This window comes from Convolutriloba macropyga, chromosome 2, assembly GCF_964194025.1.
Source record: "Convolutriloba macropyga chromosome 2, txConMacr16.3, whole genome shotgun sequence".
In the NCBI taxonomy this organism is placed as follows: domain Eukaryota; kingdom Metazoa; phylum Xenacoelomorpha; order Acoela; family Convolutidae; genus Convolutriloba; species Convolutriloba macropyga.
The window spans coordinates 5,751,367-5,771,737 of NC_134469.1; the positions used below are offsets into that span (position 1 = coordinate 5,751,367).

A 20,371-nucleotide genomic window follows, 5' to 3' on the forward strand; every position below is an offset into this window, starting at 1 on the left:
GAGAGCAATTAAACTAGATCAAGCTAAATGGCTAACCAGAAGGTAGTTTGAATAATTTTGCAAAGAAAATTATCGATCACAGAAATACTACAATTGCAAAAACACTCTTACAAACAATGTATATACATATATATAAATATATATATATATATATATATATATATATATATATATTTATATCTAAAACGGAGTGCGGAGAACAATTAAACTAGATCAAGCTAAATGGCTAACCGGAAGGTAGTTCGAATAATTTTGCAAAGAAAATTATAGATCACAGAAATACTACAATTGCAAAAACACTCTTTCAAACAATGTATATATAAATATATATATATATATATATATATATATATATATATATATATATATAAAACGAAGTGCGGAGAGCAATTAAACTAGATCAAGCTAAATGGCTAACCGGAAGTTAGTTTGAATAATTTTGCAAAGAAAATTATCGATCACAGAAATACTACAATTGCAAAAACACTCTTTCAAACAATTAAAAACATCTGTCAAACGACAACTTTATAGGCCGTTTCTTATACGACTCAATTGCACTTATAGCATTCCTGATCAGACCTAGTTGCACTCCAAAACCGTATATGATCAGACCCAGAATTATCGATTATCCTGCGCTCGAAGCACTTCTGGTCCAGACCCGTTGCGCTCGAAGCATTCCTGTTCCAGACTCAGTTGCGCTCCAAGCCGTTTATGATCAGACTCAGTTGCGCTAGAAGGCGTTTATGACCAGACTCAAGTGCGCTCGAAGCGTTTAGGATCAGACTCAAGCGCGCTCGACAGTTTTTATGCGCTTGAAGTGCGCTCGACTCCGCCTACGATCAGACTCAAGTGTGCTCGAATCCACCTATGATCAGACTCAAATGAGCTCATTCCACCTTCCAGACCCTGTAATTTCGAGCGCACAAAGGTCACGTGTGCGCTCGAATTGGTCTGGATCAGGAAGATTTCGAGCACACACCTCAGCCTGGGTTCTCATAAGGTCTACATTTCGAAGGGCACAAAGATTAGTAATTTTATTAATTTGCTAACATTTCGGAATTTTGATTAGTTTTTAATTAAACTGACGTTACAAACTTTGGAGTTAGCATTTGGATTACCTGCGACATGTGGGAACCGCGCTGAAATTGACAAAATCCTTTTTTTGCATCAATTAGAATGAGGAAAGGTGGAAAAGTGAATGGAGAACCGAAACCTTCATCTGCCTTCGTGAGCAAATTAAACTTGAACTTTGCAATGGGCAACTGTTGTTTCTTAGATATGAAAAAAACACAATCGATCGATAGTTGAGGGATGGTTTTGAGAACCAAAATAAAAAAGTATAAATTCCTCAATGCTTTTATAACGAATCACTCCTGCACAGGGACTTCTTTTCAATCTGTTCGATGACAAATCCAATTATAGTTTTAATCATTGAGGGTCCTAAGAACTATATGTCAAAAGGGGGTGGGATGGGGGGGTGTTAGCTAAATGTTTAATAGTCAACCAGTTGTTTATTTCAGTGGCGATATTTCTCCTCGAGTATTGTCCTATTTAAATTTGGGAACGTTTTTTCTAAAACCGTTCAGTAATAATAACAACATCACTTACAAAGAGTGGAGCGTACTGAATCGTTATCATTCCCTGAAACATAAAAGACAAACTAATCATAGCAGCACAACAAAGACAATTTTAGCGTTCATTTCAGCAAAATATAATGGAAAGACAGCTTAATTAATCAGCTAACTTCAGTTCCAGGCTATGAGGACTGAAGTTTTTCATCTTTTGAACGGCATTTAATCGTAGATAATTTTTATTTTGGTGCTAGAGTTTTCTCGGTATAAAATAAACATAGAAAAAACGTTTTTCTGCAGAACTGATCGATAGTACGAATTTGTTTCATTTGTTCTAGGAAAAAATATTTAAATTTTTTAAAATAGTGAAACTATTTAGAAATCAGTAACACTATGTTTCCAAACGCAAAGAAAACTGATAATGAAACTTTTAAAATGACGACCGACAGAAACATAATCGAAATGAAGAAACTGTTTTTCAAAATTTTCTAAAATGCGAGTCCGAAATCTCACATTGAAACAATTCGGTTACTTTAACGCCTTGTAATAGGTAATCTAGTTGTTTAATAATCACCACAACGAAGGTCAAAAGGGCATTGACACGCGACCATATGTACGATCAAGAATATGTCTGAATTCAGCTCGCTATAGGCTTGCCAAATATTAATTTAATTGCTTAACTTTCTGAACGAAGAAAGTTAGATTAGAAATAAAATTAATTAGGAAAGTTCAGATACATAGAGCCAAATTAAGTGTGTATTCATTAGTGAAATACGGAGTGGGGTGTAATGTTTGGTGTTAGAAACATTCCATCTTACTGCTGATGATGTGCCAAATGTAGCTGTTGAAAACGTTTAACAAATCCAGACTCCCTTCTCGTTGAAAAACTTCTGTTTTAGTCGAAGAGAAAAGACATTTCTGCTTAGTGCAGAAAACATGAAGAACCAAGATGCCGCTCGTCTGATATTATTAAATAAACAACCTCAAGTTCGTACGTGCTTAAAAACCCAATTAACACCACATGTGATCACGAGATTTTGTACTAATTCTGAATCAATTCACATGTCATTCATTTGTGGAGCCGACTAATTTTAGTTTCAGTCATCTTTTGGTTTCATATGCGTTGCTATGAACAGTCCTCTAGTTAGCTTCAGTACCCTACATATAGTTTGCTGACTATTAGCGGTACTGAATCAGCTGTGATAGTCCATAGTGTATTGAATAACGAACAGCATTATGGATAGATTATTTTTTTGCTCTGACTTATTAAGCAGCGCAGCTATCTTCTCCCCGTCACATCTAAAATTGGTCTGAAAAAATGAAAACAGCAACTGGTGAAAAAAACTATTCTACGGCTAACTTTTGGCCTTTCTTTAGTATTAATAAGTGTGGCGGCGTATATCTTTTAAACAACACTAGAAAAAAAATGCTTTAAATATACAAATTTTTTGCTTCATCAAGTTAAGAAAGAATATATATTAAAAACAAAAAACATCTATATCAAAATGTTTCAGTCTGAATATGAGAGTTAAATTTTATATACTGTACTAATAAGAATGTCGGGGAAAATGGGATCATGATGAGAGATAGCCTGCGAGGCATCAATTCTTTGATATCCTCCTATAAAAGGGCAAAAAGTGTCAGCAGATTAGATTTAATGAGGCGTTTGATTTGATTTGAAATAATGTCATTCCAGCTTGGTATGCACAACCAAAAAGTTTCAGAATAAGCAATTCAATCAATTTATGCTAGCTTCTCTTTTGCTTCCTAATAATGAACTGCTATTATCAGAGCAACGGTACCTATAATTTTGAATGTGCGAGCAACAAAGATTAAGCGAAAATGAAGATTTCAATAGTGATGAAGTACCTTGAAAAATCAAAACAGCAAAGTGTTGATCGACATGACTCCAATAACTTCCAGTTTTGCAGAAATTGTTTAATTTTTAATTCCCAAACGGTCAAAAAAATATTTTTGTTCATAATTACAATATGATGCTTCTAAAAATAACCTTGAAATGTATCTGCTTCACTGTAAACATAGACTGTACGAACTTACTTCAGAAATTGATATGGCATTTATTCGCTCAGTAAATTCCATAATTTTTTCAGCTACTAAATATTACCAAATTTAGCAAACGAGCGATAGTTTAGCCTGTTCTGACAGATACATATTACTCAATTGTACTCCTTAGACGCGGAATGGGAAGTCCAAATACACCTCTTTAATTTTTTTACATTGTTTTTGTTATAATTTGTTTTATTAAAGCTAAACTAACAATGCCATGAATATAGTAAAATTTTGTATGGCGATACCTTCTTACTGTCCCGTTGAAAACATCTGCTTGATTAAATCAATGCAAACATGACAAATTTCGTGGACACAGTTGCAAGAACCCGAAAGATGCTGTGTCTTAGCCCAACGGGCATATTTTTTTCAAAATTTTGCCGTTTTGGGAATCTATTGATGAAGGTGCTTCCACAAGAGATATATTGTCTAGAAAAACAGTATTTGAAAAACGTGTTGACACTTTAACAGCGAGATTGACTAAGACAGAATAAAGTAGCTTCGGTTTTGATGCATTCATCTGGAGACATCAGGCGTTATTAGACGTGGATTATGGTTCTGTATCAAGAAAATTTAAGCAAGAAATGAGCAAGTTAAATCTGCCAGAGGCAAGAAAATTTATTTCCAGAATAGATGATTTTTCTGTTAAATGCTGAAAAATACTTCTTTGTACTGCTAAAATGTGGCGGTGCCGGATTGCCTGAGACAGCTCTTAAAATTGCTTCCACTCAAGTAAAAGAATGCAGGAATATCGTAAACGATCTCTCTGTCTCCGGCTTTTAAAAAATTCAAAAAAGAAATAGCGTTGTTATCTGAAAAAGGAATATTATGAAAACCTAACAAAACTTGGAATGTTCAAAATGTTTCCTCAGGCTTGTGGAGAAAAGATATTTGTCGACAACGGTACAAAGAACTTTACCAGTAAGTATGTATTTGCAGTTATTTGAAATAGATATCAGTTTTTGCCTTGAAACGATTAAAATACTATTTTCAGTGTGTTTTCCTACAATTCTGCGAACTTATAAAAAACTTTGGAGAAAAAAGCTGCCAAATCATTTCGAAAAACGTTTTAAAACATATGCCGTGATCTGTTCTACTTGGAATGTAGATTGAGAACAGAGCAAAAAAATACGTGCCAGAAATGTTCTAGAGTATGGGATGCAAAAGTTAAACTCGAAAACTCGAAGAAAGTTAAACTGCAGACTCGAAGAAAACCTTTGATATCATACTTTAAACGCCTTTTTTAAATAAAAATGCATGTATCTGAGAACCTTTTTTTGAATGAAAAATTTAAACTTGATGATATCATCTCCGGTTCTTGTTTGGCTATCTTCAGGGTTCATATGGGCAAAATTATACCAACAAAAAATTTCATAAACTCTGAAAGATTTCTACTAACTAGCAGTAAAAAGGCAAGAATTGACTTTTTCCAGCTGAAATGCAAATTCTGTTCTCCACAAAATGAAAAATTTCCGAATTTATAATGTGAAACGGCACACAAAAGTGCCGGATTAAATAATTTGCCAAACATTTTTTTTCCTGTTTTTACTTTCATAATATGAAAAAGGCGGCTCGTTAATGTGCGGTCGCACAAGATGTTCCGACCCGACCTCATCTACATTTTTGACTTAATTGTCAACCAAATGAAGAAATAACAAAAATAGATGTTTGAATTTAAAACAATCGTTATACAAACCATCTACTAATTGAATTACATAATGCCATGCCTTATTAAAACGCCAATGAGATCTGACCTTGAAGAGACTACGAGACAAAAAAAACAAACAAACAAACAAAGCAAAAACGAAAATTTCACGGCAGAAATTGAATATCTAACTTTAAAAGCACAAAGTGACAACGCCAAAATGCAGTCAGATAAAATTTGTCTACTCAAATTCAATTTCTCTTATCTATACAGCGGATGGAAAGTTTTTTTAATGAGACTAAGTTACGAGTCAACAAAGAGAAAGATCAATGAGGCGAAATTCAAAAATTAATCATTATTTTTTAAACCAAGAAATTTCAAAAGTCTTAAAAATCACTAGATTTTACCCAAATAATCTATGATAAATTACTAAGAAGTTAACACAATACCAAATGGTTTTGTCTTTGGGTAGTTTAAGACTTAGAAACGAACCAAAAAAAAACTTAAAAAATTAGAAATGATTTGCGAAAACACAAACTATTGCTACCATTATTATCATTAGCTATTGTCTGTATATTATGTATTTTTCTTTCAATTCTTAATTCTAAAAATTCAGCTTCAGAAATTATACTGAGAGATATAATAAGTATATATGGGCCACATTTGTAAACCATTGGGATCTGTTACTACGCGATTGTTCTCAAAGAAGAGAAAAGGAAGCGCAAAAATTGACCACTCAAAAAATGTTTATAAAAGGCATATTGTCCAATAAACAAAGCATCGGTGACAAATAATATCAGTAGATATGTTATTTTTTGGAATACAAGAAACTGGATGTGACCTCTCAATGATGAAATTAAGTTACAATTTGACGAAAAGAACAGAAAAAACTGAAAATGTTTGAAAACGTATATCCTAAACTTTAAGACTAAAGGCTATAAACTGACTAACTGTTTCTGGTAACATCATTTATTCAATCCTCAATTATAAGGTTAAGAGACTTGTCAGCAATTTACGGCTACATAAAGAACAAAATTAGGCAAAAAGAGCAATTTCAAAAAAAAAATTGAGCGAGAAAATTGTCGAAGGCATTATAAATTGAACTTCTCACTAAAAACTTTTATATGTTCAACTAATCTTTTAACAGCAAGGGCATTCCTCTTTTGAATCTATACAGTTTCAAAAAATCAAATATGAACAAATACATTAGAGCCATGAAATTTTTGAGAAAACTTGTAGTATCAACGCCATTAATTTCACTAGCTTTCAACGGCATCCATTATATACGCTAAATTATGCCTCCATGGGACAATAAGTTTGTTTGCAAATCATATTTAGTCAATAGGATCTTGCAACAAGTTATTGAACATGAAAACAACAACAAAGAGAGGCACCAACCAAAAATTCAATAGAAAAGTGCCAGAAGAAAGTGTCGAAGCAATTTAAATCATAAGTTCTTCTCTGAAAACTTTATATATGATCCGTTGAACATCTTCCCTAAGCCAATGGAACCATCAGTATTAGGATAATGTGATAAGATTTCAATAGGATCCAAAAATAAGAAAAAGTAACCGAAAGTTGAAAAAAATATATGAAAACTAATGGCATTGAAGTTTTAAAACTAATAGGTAGAAGATGAAAACGCTAACCAGATTAAATTTGGCCACACTAGAAAAAAAATGAATTATGCAAAATACTAAGACTGACTAACAGTTCACGAAAAAAAGTTTAGGATCGGTTAATGTTCAAAAAAAAGTTCGAAAAAGTTCTTTTCCAAATTTAACAGCCATTAAACACAAAAGCTTTTAACGGAGGCCAGTAACTACGCTCAGAAATAAAACGATGGCAGGGAAAAAATGTTTGTCGTGCATAAATAATCAATAAGAAATCACAATAATTCTTAAGACTTTGAAAACAACAACAAAAACAGGCGAAAACCAAAATTCAGTCGAAAAATGGGAGAAAAAAAATTCGAAGCCATTTAAAACATTAGCTTTTCTCCGAAAACTTTATCTGTGATCCTCTGAATGTCTTTTCCAAACCAATAGGTTTAGAATAAAATTTGGATAATGTGTATAAAATTTGGATAATGTGATAAGACTTCAAAAGTAACCAATAATACGAAAAAATCAAATTTTTTCTTTAAATTTTGAATTCTTGTGTTATTGAAGTCACATAATCAGTAGTTAGAAGATAAAAACACCAAAAAAATTTATTTTAGTTTCAGTACAAAGCAAGTGGGTTTTGTCAATACTGAGACTGACTAACAGTTCACAAAATTTAAAGACTGGTTAATGTTCAAAAAAATTTTCGAAAAATTATTTTAAAATTCTTAACAGACTTTAAACTCAATAAATTTCAACGGAAGTCAAAAAATACGCACAAATATGCTTCAAAAGTTGTATAGGGATGCTTGCTATGCATAGATGATCAATAAGACATCACGACAAGTCCTATGACTATGAAAACAACAACAAATCAGGCAAAAACCAAAAATTCACTAGAGAAGTGCGAGAAGAAAAGGTCGAAGCCATTTGAAACCATAGGCTTGTCTCTGAAAAACTTATCTTTGATCCACTGAACGTCTTCTTTAGGCCAATAGGAGCTGTCAATTTTGGGATAAGTTGATAAGATTTAAAAAGTAACCAATAATACGGAAATATTCCAAAAAAATTTCAAAATTTTTCGGAATCTTGTATCATTGAAGTCATATTACTAAAAGTGAGAAGATAAAAGCGCCAAACAGATCAAATTTGGTTATAATAGGACGGAAGAGGGTGCTCTCATCACAGAGAATGACATACAGTTCACGATAAAAAATTTATGATTGGTTAATGTTCAAAAAAGTTTTCGGAAAATTATTATTAAATTCTTAAAGTCTTAACAGCCATTAGCTGTCCACTCAAAGCACTAAATATGCTCACTTAAATCTCATTATGGAACATATTGCACTGTTAGTTATTGAGTTCTTGCCCTAAGACTCCACAAAATTAATAAAACCTCAAAAGAAATCGAAAATCTCATTTAAAATTACGAAAAATCAGTGTGGAATTGAGTAGAAAAAAACATGAGTAGTTCCTTGAAAACGATTTTTTGTTCATTGGCTTTAAAAGAATTTTTTGTTCATTGCTTCGTTTGACTCATTAACGGAACCTCGATATGAAAAGTGACTTGTCTCTAGGTGACTTAAAAAAAAACAAAAAAAAGTAGAAAAGTTTTATAAAAAAAGAGCTCTCAGATAGATTTCAAAATTTTTTGATTTTGAAGCTCCCTATGAGACCAGAACTAATCTTTTTTATCGCCTTTAGCCTATTAGGAACACGAAATTGGTTCATTTTTTGGCAAGAAATTTAAGTTTGAAATACAATTTTTATAGAAAATATCTTAATTTGAAGAAAAATCGCACTAAAAGTGATCAAATGTCCCGTGTTCACACAAAACTTCAGTCCTCGATAACTCCTCGAAAAAAACGAAACTCAAAAAATTCTTTTTAATTTTGAATTCTACGCTGGACGAGCTTTTTAATGATACCACTCACATTTCTCTGCGATGAATATATCGATCGGCCAAAATTGACTGAACAAAAAAAAACCCATTTGAGTATATAGTTCCTCCCCCCCCACAAGTGGGGTCGGAACAATTATGTATACTACTAGGCTTACAGTCTAATACAATTGTTTTGGCAGTGAACTGGCGAGTGTCCTGGTCTGTAATGGCTTCAATCGTCACTTCATTCATCTGGCAAATGTCAAGAGGGGCCACCACCGAACTCAAATCTGTTCAAAATTACTACCTTGAATTATCCCAATTCAATAAATAACTCAAAAAGTTACCGTAAAAACTTAATAACCTTGATTAAAAAAAACGTCCTCGTACATGTAAAAACATTGCATTTCTTGGTAATGTTCCGAAATCATGAATTACTACGAGTTTTGGATACGCAAAAAAAACACATTTTTCAACCAAAATTAAACCCAATTTCTGTAGTTCAAAAAAGCTTACAAAAAAGCTATCAAAAATCAGTGCTCTCGAGCGAGGGCGGTCTTAAGTGTTTAAGAAATATTAACCCACCCCACGTAAAGAAAACACCTAATTTCAAACAGGAAATAAACCCCTTGCAATAAACCCCCCGGAAATAGACCCCCACGGCAATACAACCTTCATTTTAAAATCGTGATTTGTTCGGTTGTGATTGTTTCATAGCCATGGCATCGCCAAGCGTCGAAACATGGCCAAACACGTTAAATGAGCAGCTCTTCAACAGTGAAATGGGGGGGGGGGTTGATTCACGTGGGGCTTTATTTCCTATATGGAATGAAGTGGGGCATTTTTCCGAAGGTTTTTTCCCGTAACTCCAATCTTATAGCTCTAACCATTTTGGTCTGCGACGACAGTGTCCTTCAGGACATTGTTGAGGTATATATTGTATCTGTTGTAGTCTCCTCCCGTGACGTCACTTGATACGAAAGTGTCAGGTGCCCTCCAACTCACTCTCACACTTTTATCAGTCAGGATCTCGTGGCTGATGTGGGTGGGTTTTCCATCCGAAGCTACAAAATGAATGGTTATTTCTTCTAGGCAGTTAAAACTCACTGGAGACATGGATATAAAGACGAATCGATATCAGTACTCCGTAGATAATTTTCAGGTCAAAGTTAGCGTTAATGATGCAGCGAATCGGAACGAAGAGGTGTTAGGGGGTTTTCGGTTACACGAACTACCTCCTAGATAATTTTTCAAAGGAGATATATATATATATATATATATATATATATATATATATATATATATATATATATATATATTGGTTTTAAGTTTTTCAATAGCACAAGTTTACAAAAAAACTTCCACATTAATAAGTTGCATAAGAGAACGTTTGAAAAAGAATAGTTACAACTTTGAAATGCTTATGTGGATACATAACTTGTCGAACCAAAAAATTTAAAGTTATTGTCTGGTCAGGGCAGTTTTTATGCGGGGAAAGAGAACGTATTATGAAAAAGCAACTTAAATCCGATAAAGGCTAGCTATTGTCTGGATGATTCTGAACTTCAACTAAAATTCTCAAATTGGGCTGCAAGTTGGCGACAGTACAAAATCAGAACAATGATCGATGTAGGAACGGAATATTATACTTAAGGGTCTTTAGGAAAAGAACCACATAAACACTGACGTTGAAATATTTTCAAAACAAAAGCAAATTATAAATAAAACTGTACACAGATAATGATCACGAAGTAAAAAAAAGTGATGAGAATGATCGAAAGGGTAAAATCTTGAGTCTGATAAAGATTCCATTTTAGATGCAATTGAATTTCTCAACAACCTAAGGAAAATCTTACATCCCCTAAAACGGATCTATGATATCAAAGTTATGAATGACTTCCGATACAAATCTTGCCAAAAAACCATATTTCTTGTATGATAAATCTATTTTTGATAAAACCCGGACTTATACCAACCAAATGTATATTAACCGTATATGTAAAAACGTCCCAATTTGAGCCTCAAACGGAAAACAGTTTTGAATACAACTTGAGTCAATCCAGTTATGAATAGCGACTATTGAGATAACAGATCTCGGTCAATTTGATGATAAGTTTCTGATATTCAAAATAGTTTATTCAGGTATCTACACTTCGTGGTTAACTTATCTTAAAACATCACCTACTGTATACCTTATTTATACTTGCTATTAACTATCTCAAATATCTCGAACAAATTTAGATTAGCAGAATTTAAAATGCTCAAATTGACCCTCAGTCGGACAACCGATTTTTGATTACAACTTGAATTTATTGAGTTTTAAATAGGCAAGAATGAGTTAACAGATATCGGTCATTTTTTAAATAACTTTCCAAAATTGAAATTAGCGTATCCCGGTAATTAGACTTCGTGGTTAATTTATTGTAGCGAATCAAGTACTTATTTCTTTATTTACTTACTTGATATACCTAAGTGCAAAATTCTAAATTCTAAAACTCAACTGAGAGCTAAGTAAGTTAATTTGGGGAAAGGAATTTGGAATACAGTAGAGATGACCATTGGTATTAACCGGTCGTGCTCCTTAGAGAAGAGGAATAGTCAGGGTGCTTTTATGGTAGGGTTGCCTCCTCGTAGAAGACTGCTACGCTACGTTAACACATGTAGCTTGGACAGGTAAACCTTTTAGACTACTCAGTATCCCTAAGTACCTGATGGGAAATTGTTTAACGTTCTGTTCAAGTGGGATAACACTCGTATAGATGGGTCTTGGAGTAATCACTGAGAAGCTCTTCACAACAGCTTCCTTGTTTTTAAAACGTTGGTTGGTCCATAGTTTAATTAGTTAACTTTAGAACCTGGTTTAGTTCTCAAAAACAGACTACTTATAATTAGAGAAAAACTGTTTAAGTACTGAGGCAACAAAAAAAACTGAGGCAACAAGAGATATACTGGTTGTACCCTGCTTCATTTAATTAGTTAAAGTGTTATAACGTCTCGACAACTTCAAATAAAAGTCAAACGGAGGGTTCGATATAACCCTTTATTCCAACTAATAGCAATAAGTCTTTGAAGTAACTACCCCTCACTGCAGTAATTTTTTTCATGGAGTCTTTCTAAGTAGACTTGTGGACTTGTGAATAGGATATACGTTCTTCCTAGATTTTCAAAATCTATAATGTTGAACTTTGGCACTTAGAGGTTTTATTCGTGTTTTGGTCAAAAATTGTAAATTCAAAATAATTCTGCGCAACCATAATATTTTCACAGAGAAGTTAAAAAAGTTAAAAATTGGTCGGGAAAGGAAACAAAGCTGTCCGCGTATCATTAAAATTTTTTTAGCAGATTTGCATTGCCACCCATTGCGGTAAGTTTTGTGAAATTTGACAACAAAGGAGAAAGAAATTAAAAATATCAATTAGTCCATCCTGAGGTTCGCTTTACATGTTTTAAGATACAAAACATTTGAGATATCTTCTCAAAATGGTTCATAATAGTCGGTGATTGAGATGCCTCCTAATGAGTAAGACTTGCATAAACACTCACTCAAAACTGTTAGAAACCTTTGTTTTACGTAGAAGAACTGATAGTTTTTCTCAAGTCGTAACTATATCGGATCTCTGGGCCCTTTTGTCTCCAAAAGACTATCAGGAGAAATGCGAGCTCCAGAGTTTGGATCTTCCGAAATTATCCGTCTTCATCCAGGTTAAACACAGCATGAAGAGCAATATCAGAGCCTGGCCAGAGTTCTCTTAGAACAAACAATTCTAATTGAGACTTGAACGTAGGGAAAAACCGTAGTGAAAAACAAAGTCGGATGTGAAAAATATTTTCTTCCTCCTAAATGGCTTTCATAGTCCAGACCAGATGGTTCTCTTGCAAGATTCTGGCGGAATCTTTTTTAAAAAAATGGTTATCTTGAAAGATCTGCCAGATAAATAACAATCTTGCAAGATTTGCAAGAAGAAAAAGTCTTATCGTTGAAAACTTGCAAACAGTGGCATTTTTTTTTGAAATATGTTAAGTGAAATATGTTTTCCTGATGTTGTTTTTCATTTCCTTGACGCACAGAATATGTGTACATTCAAACTTTGCAACGTTTAAATTATTTCAGTTTAGGTTTTCAAAGACTTAGGAGTGGATTTCACGCCTTTTTCAAGTGTAAAATTTAGTTGCAAAAATAGCCATCTTGAAAAATTTTGGCACAAAAAGATTGCAGAAAAACTTGAAAAAAATGCTAAAACTCTGCTAAAATGCTGATGTTAAAATGTTGAAACCATTCAGCTACCACTAACACTACAAACTATGCAGTAACCTACTATAAAATCCCTGAGGAGGTTCTTTGACAACTAGGGCTGAAAGAACACAAAAAATGACAAACATTTCCAAAATCTTGAAAAAAATTGTGAAAATTATTATAAAATTGCGTGTTTTTAGCGATCGGTTATTCGAACGTAGCCACGGGGGGATGCACCGGGGTTGATGGCTAGGGACAAAACATACATTTCAAAACATCCAGGACAGTTTAAGTATGAAGATGCGCGTGTTTCAAGCAACGTTACGTGACTCTGCAAAGGTCACTTTGACATTCTGGCCCGCAAATTGTTGCCCAGATCTCGGTTAATGCTAGTTTTTCTCAGTTACTTCATCAGAGTCACGTGACCTATACGCCCCCCCCCCCCCCCCCGACAGAATTATTCGATTTACCTGAAGTAGAACAGGGAATCGATACTGGTTCTCTGTAACCATGCAAACATTGATCCACATCACACACAGCGTAAACTGTACATATGAATTGAGTGTCACGCGGGAGCCACAAATGTTCGGACGATTCGAACTCGTAAGCATGAACGAAGAGATTGTTAAACGAATGGACGGCTGTGAAAACGGCTGTTGGGTCGTTTTTAGCTGTGAAAACTATCTCGAAATGCTCGTTTGGGTAATTGCCATCATCTTGCCAAGACAGTTTGATGGAGTGTGCTTTCCTTTCAGTCTGTTTGAGGTCCTTCACTTTCGAGTAGGCTGCAAAGACAGGAAGTTTATTCTTACCCTGGTGAGATGATTTTTTGAATGATGATCATTTTTGGTCGAAGCTGGGTACCCTCCCAGATGTTAAATACACGGTCCGGGCTATAACTTTGTCGCGCTATTTACAATCATAAGCTGACTTTTTTTAATCATAAGCCCACTGGTTTTCGTCATAAGCCTGCTATGTCGAATCAAAAGTACACAAAGACTTGTTAACTCAATTCACTTTTAGATCAGCCTCATAGCACTGCTCTATCGAATCTTAAATTCGCTAATTCTTAAAATGACGCCTTTTTTCGAACCAGGAAACTTTTTAAATTGTTTTTTTTTCAGTTTCAAGAGCTAGTATCTTAAACATAGCTCAGATAAAACCATCAGCAAAGGCTGTAATATTATGACGCTAACATCGCCACAAAATCATTACGACGCAGAGGTATACCCCAAAATTTCCGCCTTTGTAAAATTGGCTCGAAAATTAGATACATACAATGAACGAAATTAGGAGACATCCTTTTTATCTTACTTTTCGCAAAAGCGGTTCCGCCAATTTTGCGAAATGAAAGAACATTCGGTGCGAAAAGTAGGTAACAAATCTTGCAGCACGTTTCCACTCAACTTAGGTACCTGTAATTCGCGCGCATTTTGAGCATGCAATAGGCACTTTAATAAAGATTTAATTGAAGCTTTCAAAGCTTTAAATTGCTTTGAACACAGGCAACCACAAAAACTGATTTTTTTTTTGAAATATCCCTCGCACATCATAGGCTTTGTATATCAATGTGAGACTGGCCGATTTGAAAAAGAAGTAATAAATAGTACTAATAAGAAGTGATAAGTATTAATAAAGTACTATAAGTAGTATTAACGTAGTAATAATGTACTACTAGTAGTAATAAATTAGGTTTAATTAAAAATTAGTAATTAAGTTAGGCTTAATTGCGGATTATATGCGAAATCGAGCTACATTGCGTGCAAAAAATTGATACATAAATGGAGCAGATGCGTGACATAAGCCGTGCGAAGAATAAGTTATACAGTTTGTACTTGTATTTTGCGGCAACGATAAGGACACTTTTGCGAACACGAGATACGATATTCCCTTCCATTTTGCCGGTTTCTGCTGAGGTAGCTTTTTTCCGCAATATTGTTCCACTTTCAATGTATTAACATAGTAAAAACGAACACAAGATACACAAATCGAGCAAATCTGCCCGTGACGAATTGGGTATACCTCTGAGTCGTAATGATGTAACGCTTGTACCAGATATACTCGACTTTTTGTCTGAACTAATTTAATAGAGCCATTTTTTCTGTCTCACAAGGCTCGTTTTTCAATCACCTGGTCCTGGGTGAGCTAAAGATAAAAAAAGAACAAGTCATACTTTTGCGAAGAAAATTAATATCTATCGTCAATCGATAAACAATTAAAACTAGCAAACAAAAATTTAAAATAGCAAAAAATAATACCGATGAAGATTCATTGAGTAAACAATGAGCGCAAAGCAACGAGCAGGACAAAAGACATGAGAAATAATAGAAGGCTGAGAGAAAACAACCTAAAACAATTGTGCATAAGATAAACATGACATGGCTTGGCAAGAAGCTCTACCTGTTCAACATGTATTTGGCTAGAAAATTTAATACTCGAGGAGCAAGAAATAACATGAGAACGAGTTATAAGAGATGGCAAAGTTCGAAAGTTTGAGACCAGTTACTGCAAACGGGTCATAGTAGGCTTGCAATTAGGGGACGCTGGTTTGAATAACAAGATAAATTTTGAATAATATTTCGCTCAAAACTTCATTTCACGATCCCTTTCTGCTCTTTTCGCTTGTAACTTAAAATTTCTGTTTCTTTATTATTATCTGTTTCATTATTTTTGTTTGGTTCTTTTTTGAGTTTTTTTTGAAATACAACTTTTCATACCCCTCCCGCTCTAATGATTTTCTTTTTTTTACCCATATTTTAATTTTACCTCATCCTTCATTTTGATCAAAAAAACCTTATGATTTTGAGAGAATTTTCTTGGTAAATATTCTTTTGTTTTTTTTACTCTTCAGAAGCATTGAACTTTAATATAAGACAAAGCGAAGACCAAATATGATTATATTAAAGTAGAGTGCAACGTCATTCTCTCGCTCATCACTTTTGGAGATGACATTTGAACTTTGAAAATTCATTAGCAGTTATTTTTAGTTGAAAGTTCTACGAACTTCTCATACATAAAAACTGACTGTCGAAATGATGTTCTGCTGCGCTGTAAACGAAAACTTTTATTGCACTGATGACTATCTCGAATTTAACTGTTTTTTAACTATTGGGACTACCGAAAGTGGGTCAAATGAAAGTTAAAAATGAAATATCCAAAAATTTATAATTTCACAAGATATCAAAAAGTATTCATAGGCATCAAAACCTTGATCGAGAATTGCCTGTGCTTGTTTCTTTGCATTATATGTATCTTTGAAAAATAGAACACATGAGTTGAGAGCTCAGAAACTCATGTGGACATTTATAAATTAAGAAAAAAAATTAACTGAAAATTATGTTACAAAGATTACAAGAATTTTTAAGTTATGAGCACTTCAGGTGATAAACGAGAAACAAAAGATCACGAGAAACATTTTAAGTAATAAATTGATCAGAAGAGGAAATTATTTTTTGTCAGAAAAACTTACGAGTGACGATAGGAAATATTTGTTCACTCTGGTCATTATTTTTTCCACCCTGACACTTTGACAAAATGGTGAAATTGAACAGACACCCCTCTGGTAACTGTTCCAGCGCCTGTTGTGAGCTAGCATCTGTTTCTGGAATCAATTGACGAACCTCATCATCTTCGAAATGGCAATCGTAACCATCGCAAGCACATGACTGGAATTGGTACGTTGCGGATCCGACGTCATCAAGGTTGCTTTTGACCTTCAATTGTGCCAGTAACTGCTGGCTGCTGATTCGACCACTAAAAGCCACGACTACGCTGCTTGATGTGTCGTTTGGGTCAGAATTGACTTTCAACATCGAGAATTTGGGAGCTGAAAAAAGACCTCGTCGTTTATACTCTCACCTGAAATTCGTCCTTAAAGGCCCCTTGAGGAGACCACCCCCCCCCCCCCCAATAAAAAAATTTATAAAACCAAAAAATTTCGTGAATGAGTTGTTCAAAGAACGACCCATAACTCCTTCTTTTGCGGATACAATTTCTTGAAATAATGGTAAGCAAGTTGTCAATAATAAAGAGTTTTGAGAAAAAATGCAGCATAAAAATTGATTGCTCGCGTGCAAATTTTGAGATCGTAGCCAAATTCTGCAAATCGCAATTTTTTGGAGGTTTTGAGTAAAATTGACGACACTCTTCTTAAAGTTTACGAAAACTATGCTAAACGAAAGCCGTCCTTCAAAGATTTAAAGATTAACGCGCAATCAGATAGGTACTATAGTGTAGGTTACTGGAGCACGCGGAAAAGATTATTTAAAAATTCTCTTTTTTTTCTTTTATTGGCGAAGCCAACAAGATTTTATTTATTTTGTCGCATCTTTTTTGCTCAAACATGCTCGAAACATAAAATTCAACAGTTTTTAAATTGCAAAAATTTTAGCTAATAAGATTAAATTAATTGTGAAAATGATTGCACTAAACCTCATTGATTCAGCAAATTATCTGGGAAGTCAAAGCATTTATTGGTTTTCAACACTTATGTAGACAGTGTTTCAAAATGTTCCAAATAACAAATTGTAAAAATAACACCACAAAACGCTTGGGACAAAAAAATCGAGCCTGAGATTTTTTAGCAGTTGCAGTTTGGTAGAGTTAGCATAAATCATATCTTTCAGGGTTCTCATTGTCCTTAGGAAGCTTTCAAATGAATTTAAAACAGCATTTGTGGTCTTCATTTGATCGCTTACGGTTGGTTTACTTATTTGCAAAACAATTTGAAAATAAATAAATCAACTGCAGGACCTCCAAAGACTAGAACATTACAGCTCATTTATTTCAAATTTTATACAAGTTGGATCATTTTTAAAGACAGATCAATTGTGTTAGGTTGCACGAAAAACGTTCTTTTGTATTGCGTTCAAAAAACAACTCAAAGTATTGAAAAAAAGGTCGCTCGGTTAATTTTTAACGCTGAATTTTTTGCAAAGAATAGGCTTCTTTTAATGGAGCTTTATATTTCTCTGTAGTTTGATCTCGAGACAAAAAAATCTGAAAAAAACACCAAAACAGTCTTACATTTTAAGAGAAATTTCAGGTCTTTTTCGAACAATAATAACATTGATTAACATTGATTAGTAGCAACAAAAGTTATATGAAAACAATGCAGAACGAAAGCACGAAAGCCATCCTTTAATGATTAGAAGATAGGCGCAACTAACGAACTGATTTGAGCTCACAACTCAAAAATGTTCTTTTGTTTCTTATTTTGTCAAAACGTCTTTCAGTACTATAGTGTAGGTTACTAGAGCACTCGAAAAAAATATTTAAAAGTTTTCATTTCTTAATATAGGCGAAGCCAACGAAATTTTGATTATTTTTGCCTTTGTCACTGAACCTGTTTTTGCTCAAGAATGCTCAAAACATAAATTTCAGCAGAGTTTTCCAACTGCAAAACTTTCAGCTAATAGTATTAATTTATTTGTAAAAATGATTGTCGTTAACTTCATCAATATCCCATGTAATGGATTGAACAAATTATCTGGGAAGTCAAAGCTTTCGATGGATTTCAACGCTTATGTCCACAATGTTTCATATAATAATTCGCATAAAATATTGTAAAAAAATACTACAAAATTCTAGCGACAAAAAAGAACTATAATTTAGCAGTTGGAGGTTTGTAGAATTAGCATAGGTCACTTCTTTCAAGGTTCTCCTTGTCTTTAGGAGGTTTTTAATTGAAATTAAATTAGCTTTTATGGTCTTCATTCGATCGCTTAGTGTTGGTTAATTTTTCTAGAAAAGAGAAAATTAATAAAGCAGCTGCAGGTGCTCCAAATACTAGAAAACTTACAGCTCACATATTTCAAATTTTGTACAAGCTGGAATACTTTTAAAGTCAGATCAAATATTTTTTCGATGTTATTCTAAAAAAGTATTCTTATTCATTTTAATTAATGAATAAGAAACGTTTGTGTTACGACAACCACGTGGGAATTGCCAATTAGTTACCATATTTATATAGTGTACGTTACTAGAGCACTCGGAAAAGAATATTTGAAAGTTTTCATTTTTTAATTAGGCGAATTTTTAACAGTAAAACTTGCTTTAAAAATGTTTTAACCGAGTTTTTGCTCGATCAACACAAGAAAGTACCCGTTAATAGACAAATAGGAGCCTTCAAATCCTATTTTTACCTATGAAAACGAACAGCCACAATTTGATGAAGATTATTATATTAATTACAATGCCGATTAATTCATTTAACATTTCAGAGCATGTAGATATCTAACATTAGGGTTATAGTCTGAGTAATTTACATGTTTCAATACATATATATATATATATATATATAATATATATATATATATATATATATATATATATATATATATGGTGACTTATTGGCGCTTAACGCGTGATTGTCGTAATTTACATGTCTCATATTCAATATTTAAAATGAAAAAGTCGCAACTAGTACTAAAATAAAACTACTAACTTGTATAATAGGTGTCGTTAAGCTGAATCCATTCTGAAAACAGTGCACCATAGAAGTAGTGATAGGATGAAAATGTGTTAATTGACATTCGGTACCCACAACATGACTCTAATTCTCCGACTGTTGCATCATAATTGTTTCCCGCATTCATTCCCCAATTCGTCCATTTTTCCACATTTTTTGGACTGTGTTCAACTGAGCATGTTGGTCTGTATCTAATAGCCACATGTTTTGCGTAGCCAGATGAGACCCTCAATTCTGACAACTCAATTTTGTCAGGATATGGCAGCGCTTTCACGTGCGGCACAGCATTTGCAGCCCCTAAACGTACACAAGAACGCGTAAAAAATTCGAATCCTTCATCATTTTCAAAATTCCTTCAATTAGCTCCGTTCTTACATCGCAATCACCCGCATTGTAGACGTTAAAAACGTAAGAAATCCAGAAAACGAAAGTTGAAGAAATTCGAATTAACCTTTCAATTCTCTAGATGAACCGTATAAACCGAATCCGAAATCAAATCAAAGAGAAATATAGTTATTTCTACAGATCAAGATTAGAGTTATGATTTCATTTTCTCAAATTAAATTGGTACCAAATTTGAACCAAAGATATTTTTCGGACCTGAAAAATTTAGTAGACGAAACACCTTGAAAGTGGGTTCCGATACCCGCTAATCCACAATTTTGGCTTGATTTTCTACCAAATGAGGAACATAGAAAAACTCAAAAATTGAAGTAATTTTTTTTTAAAAAAATTGGTTTATGAACGAAAAGACAGCCTCAAAAGCAAAGAACTCAGTGGTGGAGTAAAATTGGTGCATTAGATTGATAGGATGTGCAAATATCAAGAAAGCGAGTCAAGACGAACAGCAAAACCAAACAACAACAACAACAAAAAATTACATCAAAAACTTCATTTCC

At 33.6% G+C, this 20,371-nt stretch overlaps 1 protein-coding gene across 1 annotated transcript in view; it reads right to left on the reverse strand.

Moving 5' to 3' along the window:
• LOC142355276 (uncharacterized) overlaps positions 1 to 20,371 on the reverse strand; it is an 88,947-nt gene that overhangs the window by 47,583 nt on the left and 20,993 nt on the right. Inside the window, exons 4-10 of the mRNA XM_075407483.1 lie at positions 19,449 to 19,769; positions 16,473 to 16,829; positions 13,474 to 13,788; positions 9,657 to 9,833; positions 8,946 to 9,059; positions 1,609 to 1,641; positions 1,119 to 1,139 (exon numbers count right to left, since the gene is read on the reverse strand). Of these exons, the coding sequence (XP_075263598.1) occupies positions 1,119 to 1,139; positions 1,609 to 1,641; positions 8,946 to 9,059; positions 9,657 to 9,833; positions 13,474 to 13,788; positions 16,473 to 16,829; positions 19,449 to 19,769 (1,338 nt within the window). The remainder of the gene's footprint in view (positions 1 to 1,118; positions 1,140 to 1,608; positions 1,642 to 8,945; positions 9,060 to 9,656; positions 9,834 to 13,473; positions 13,789 to 16,472; positions 16,830 to 19,448; positions 19,770 to 20,371) is intronic.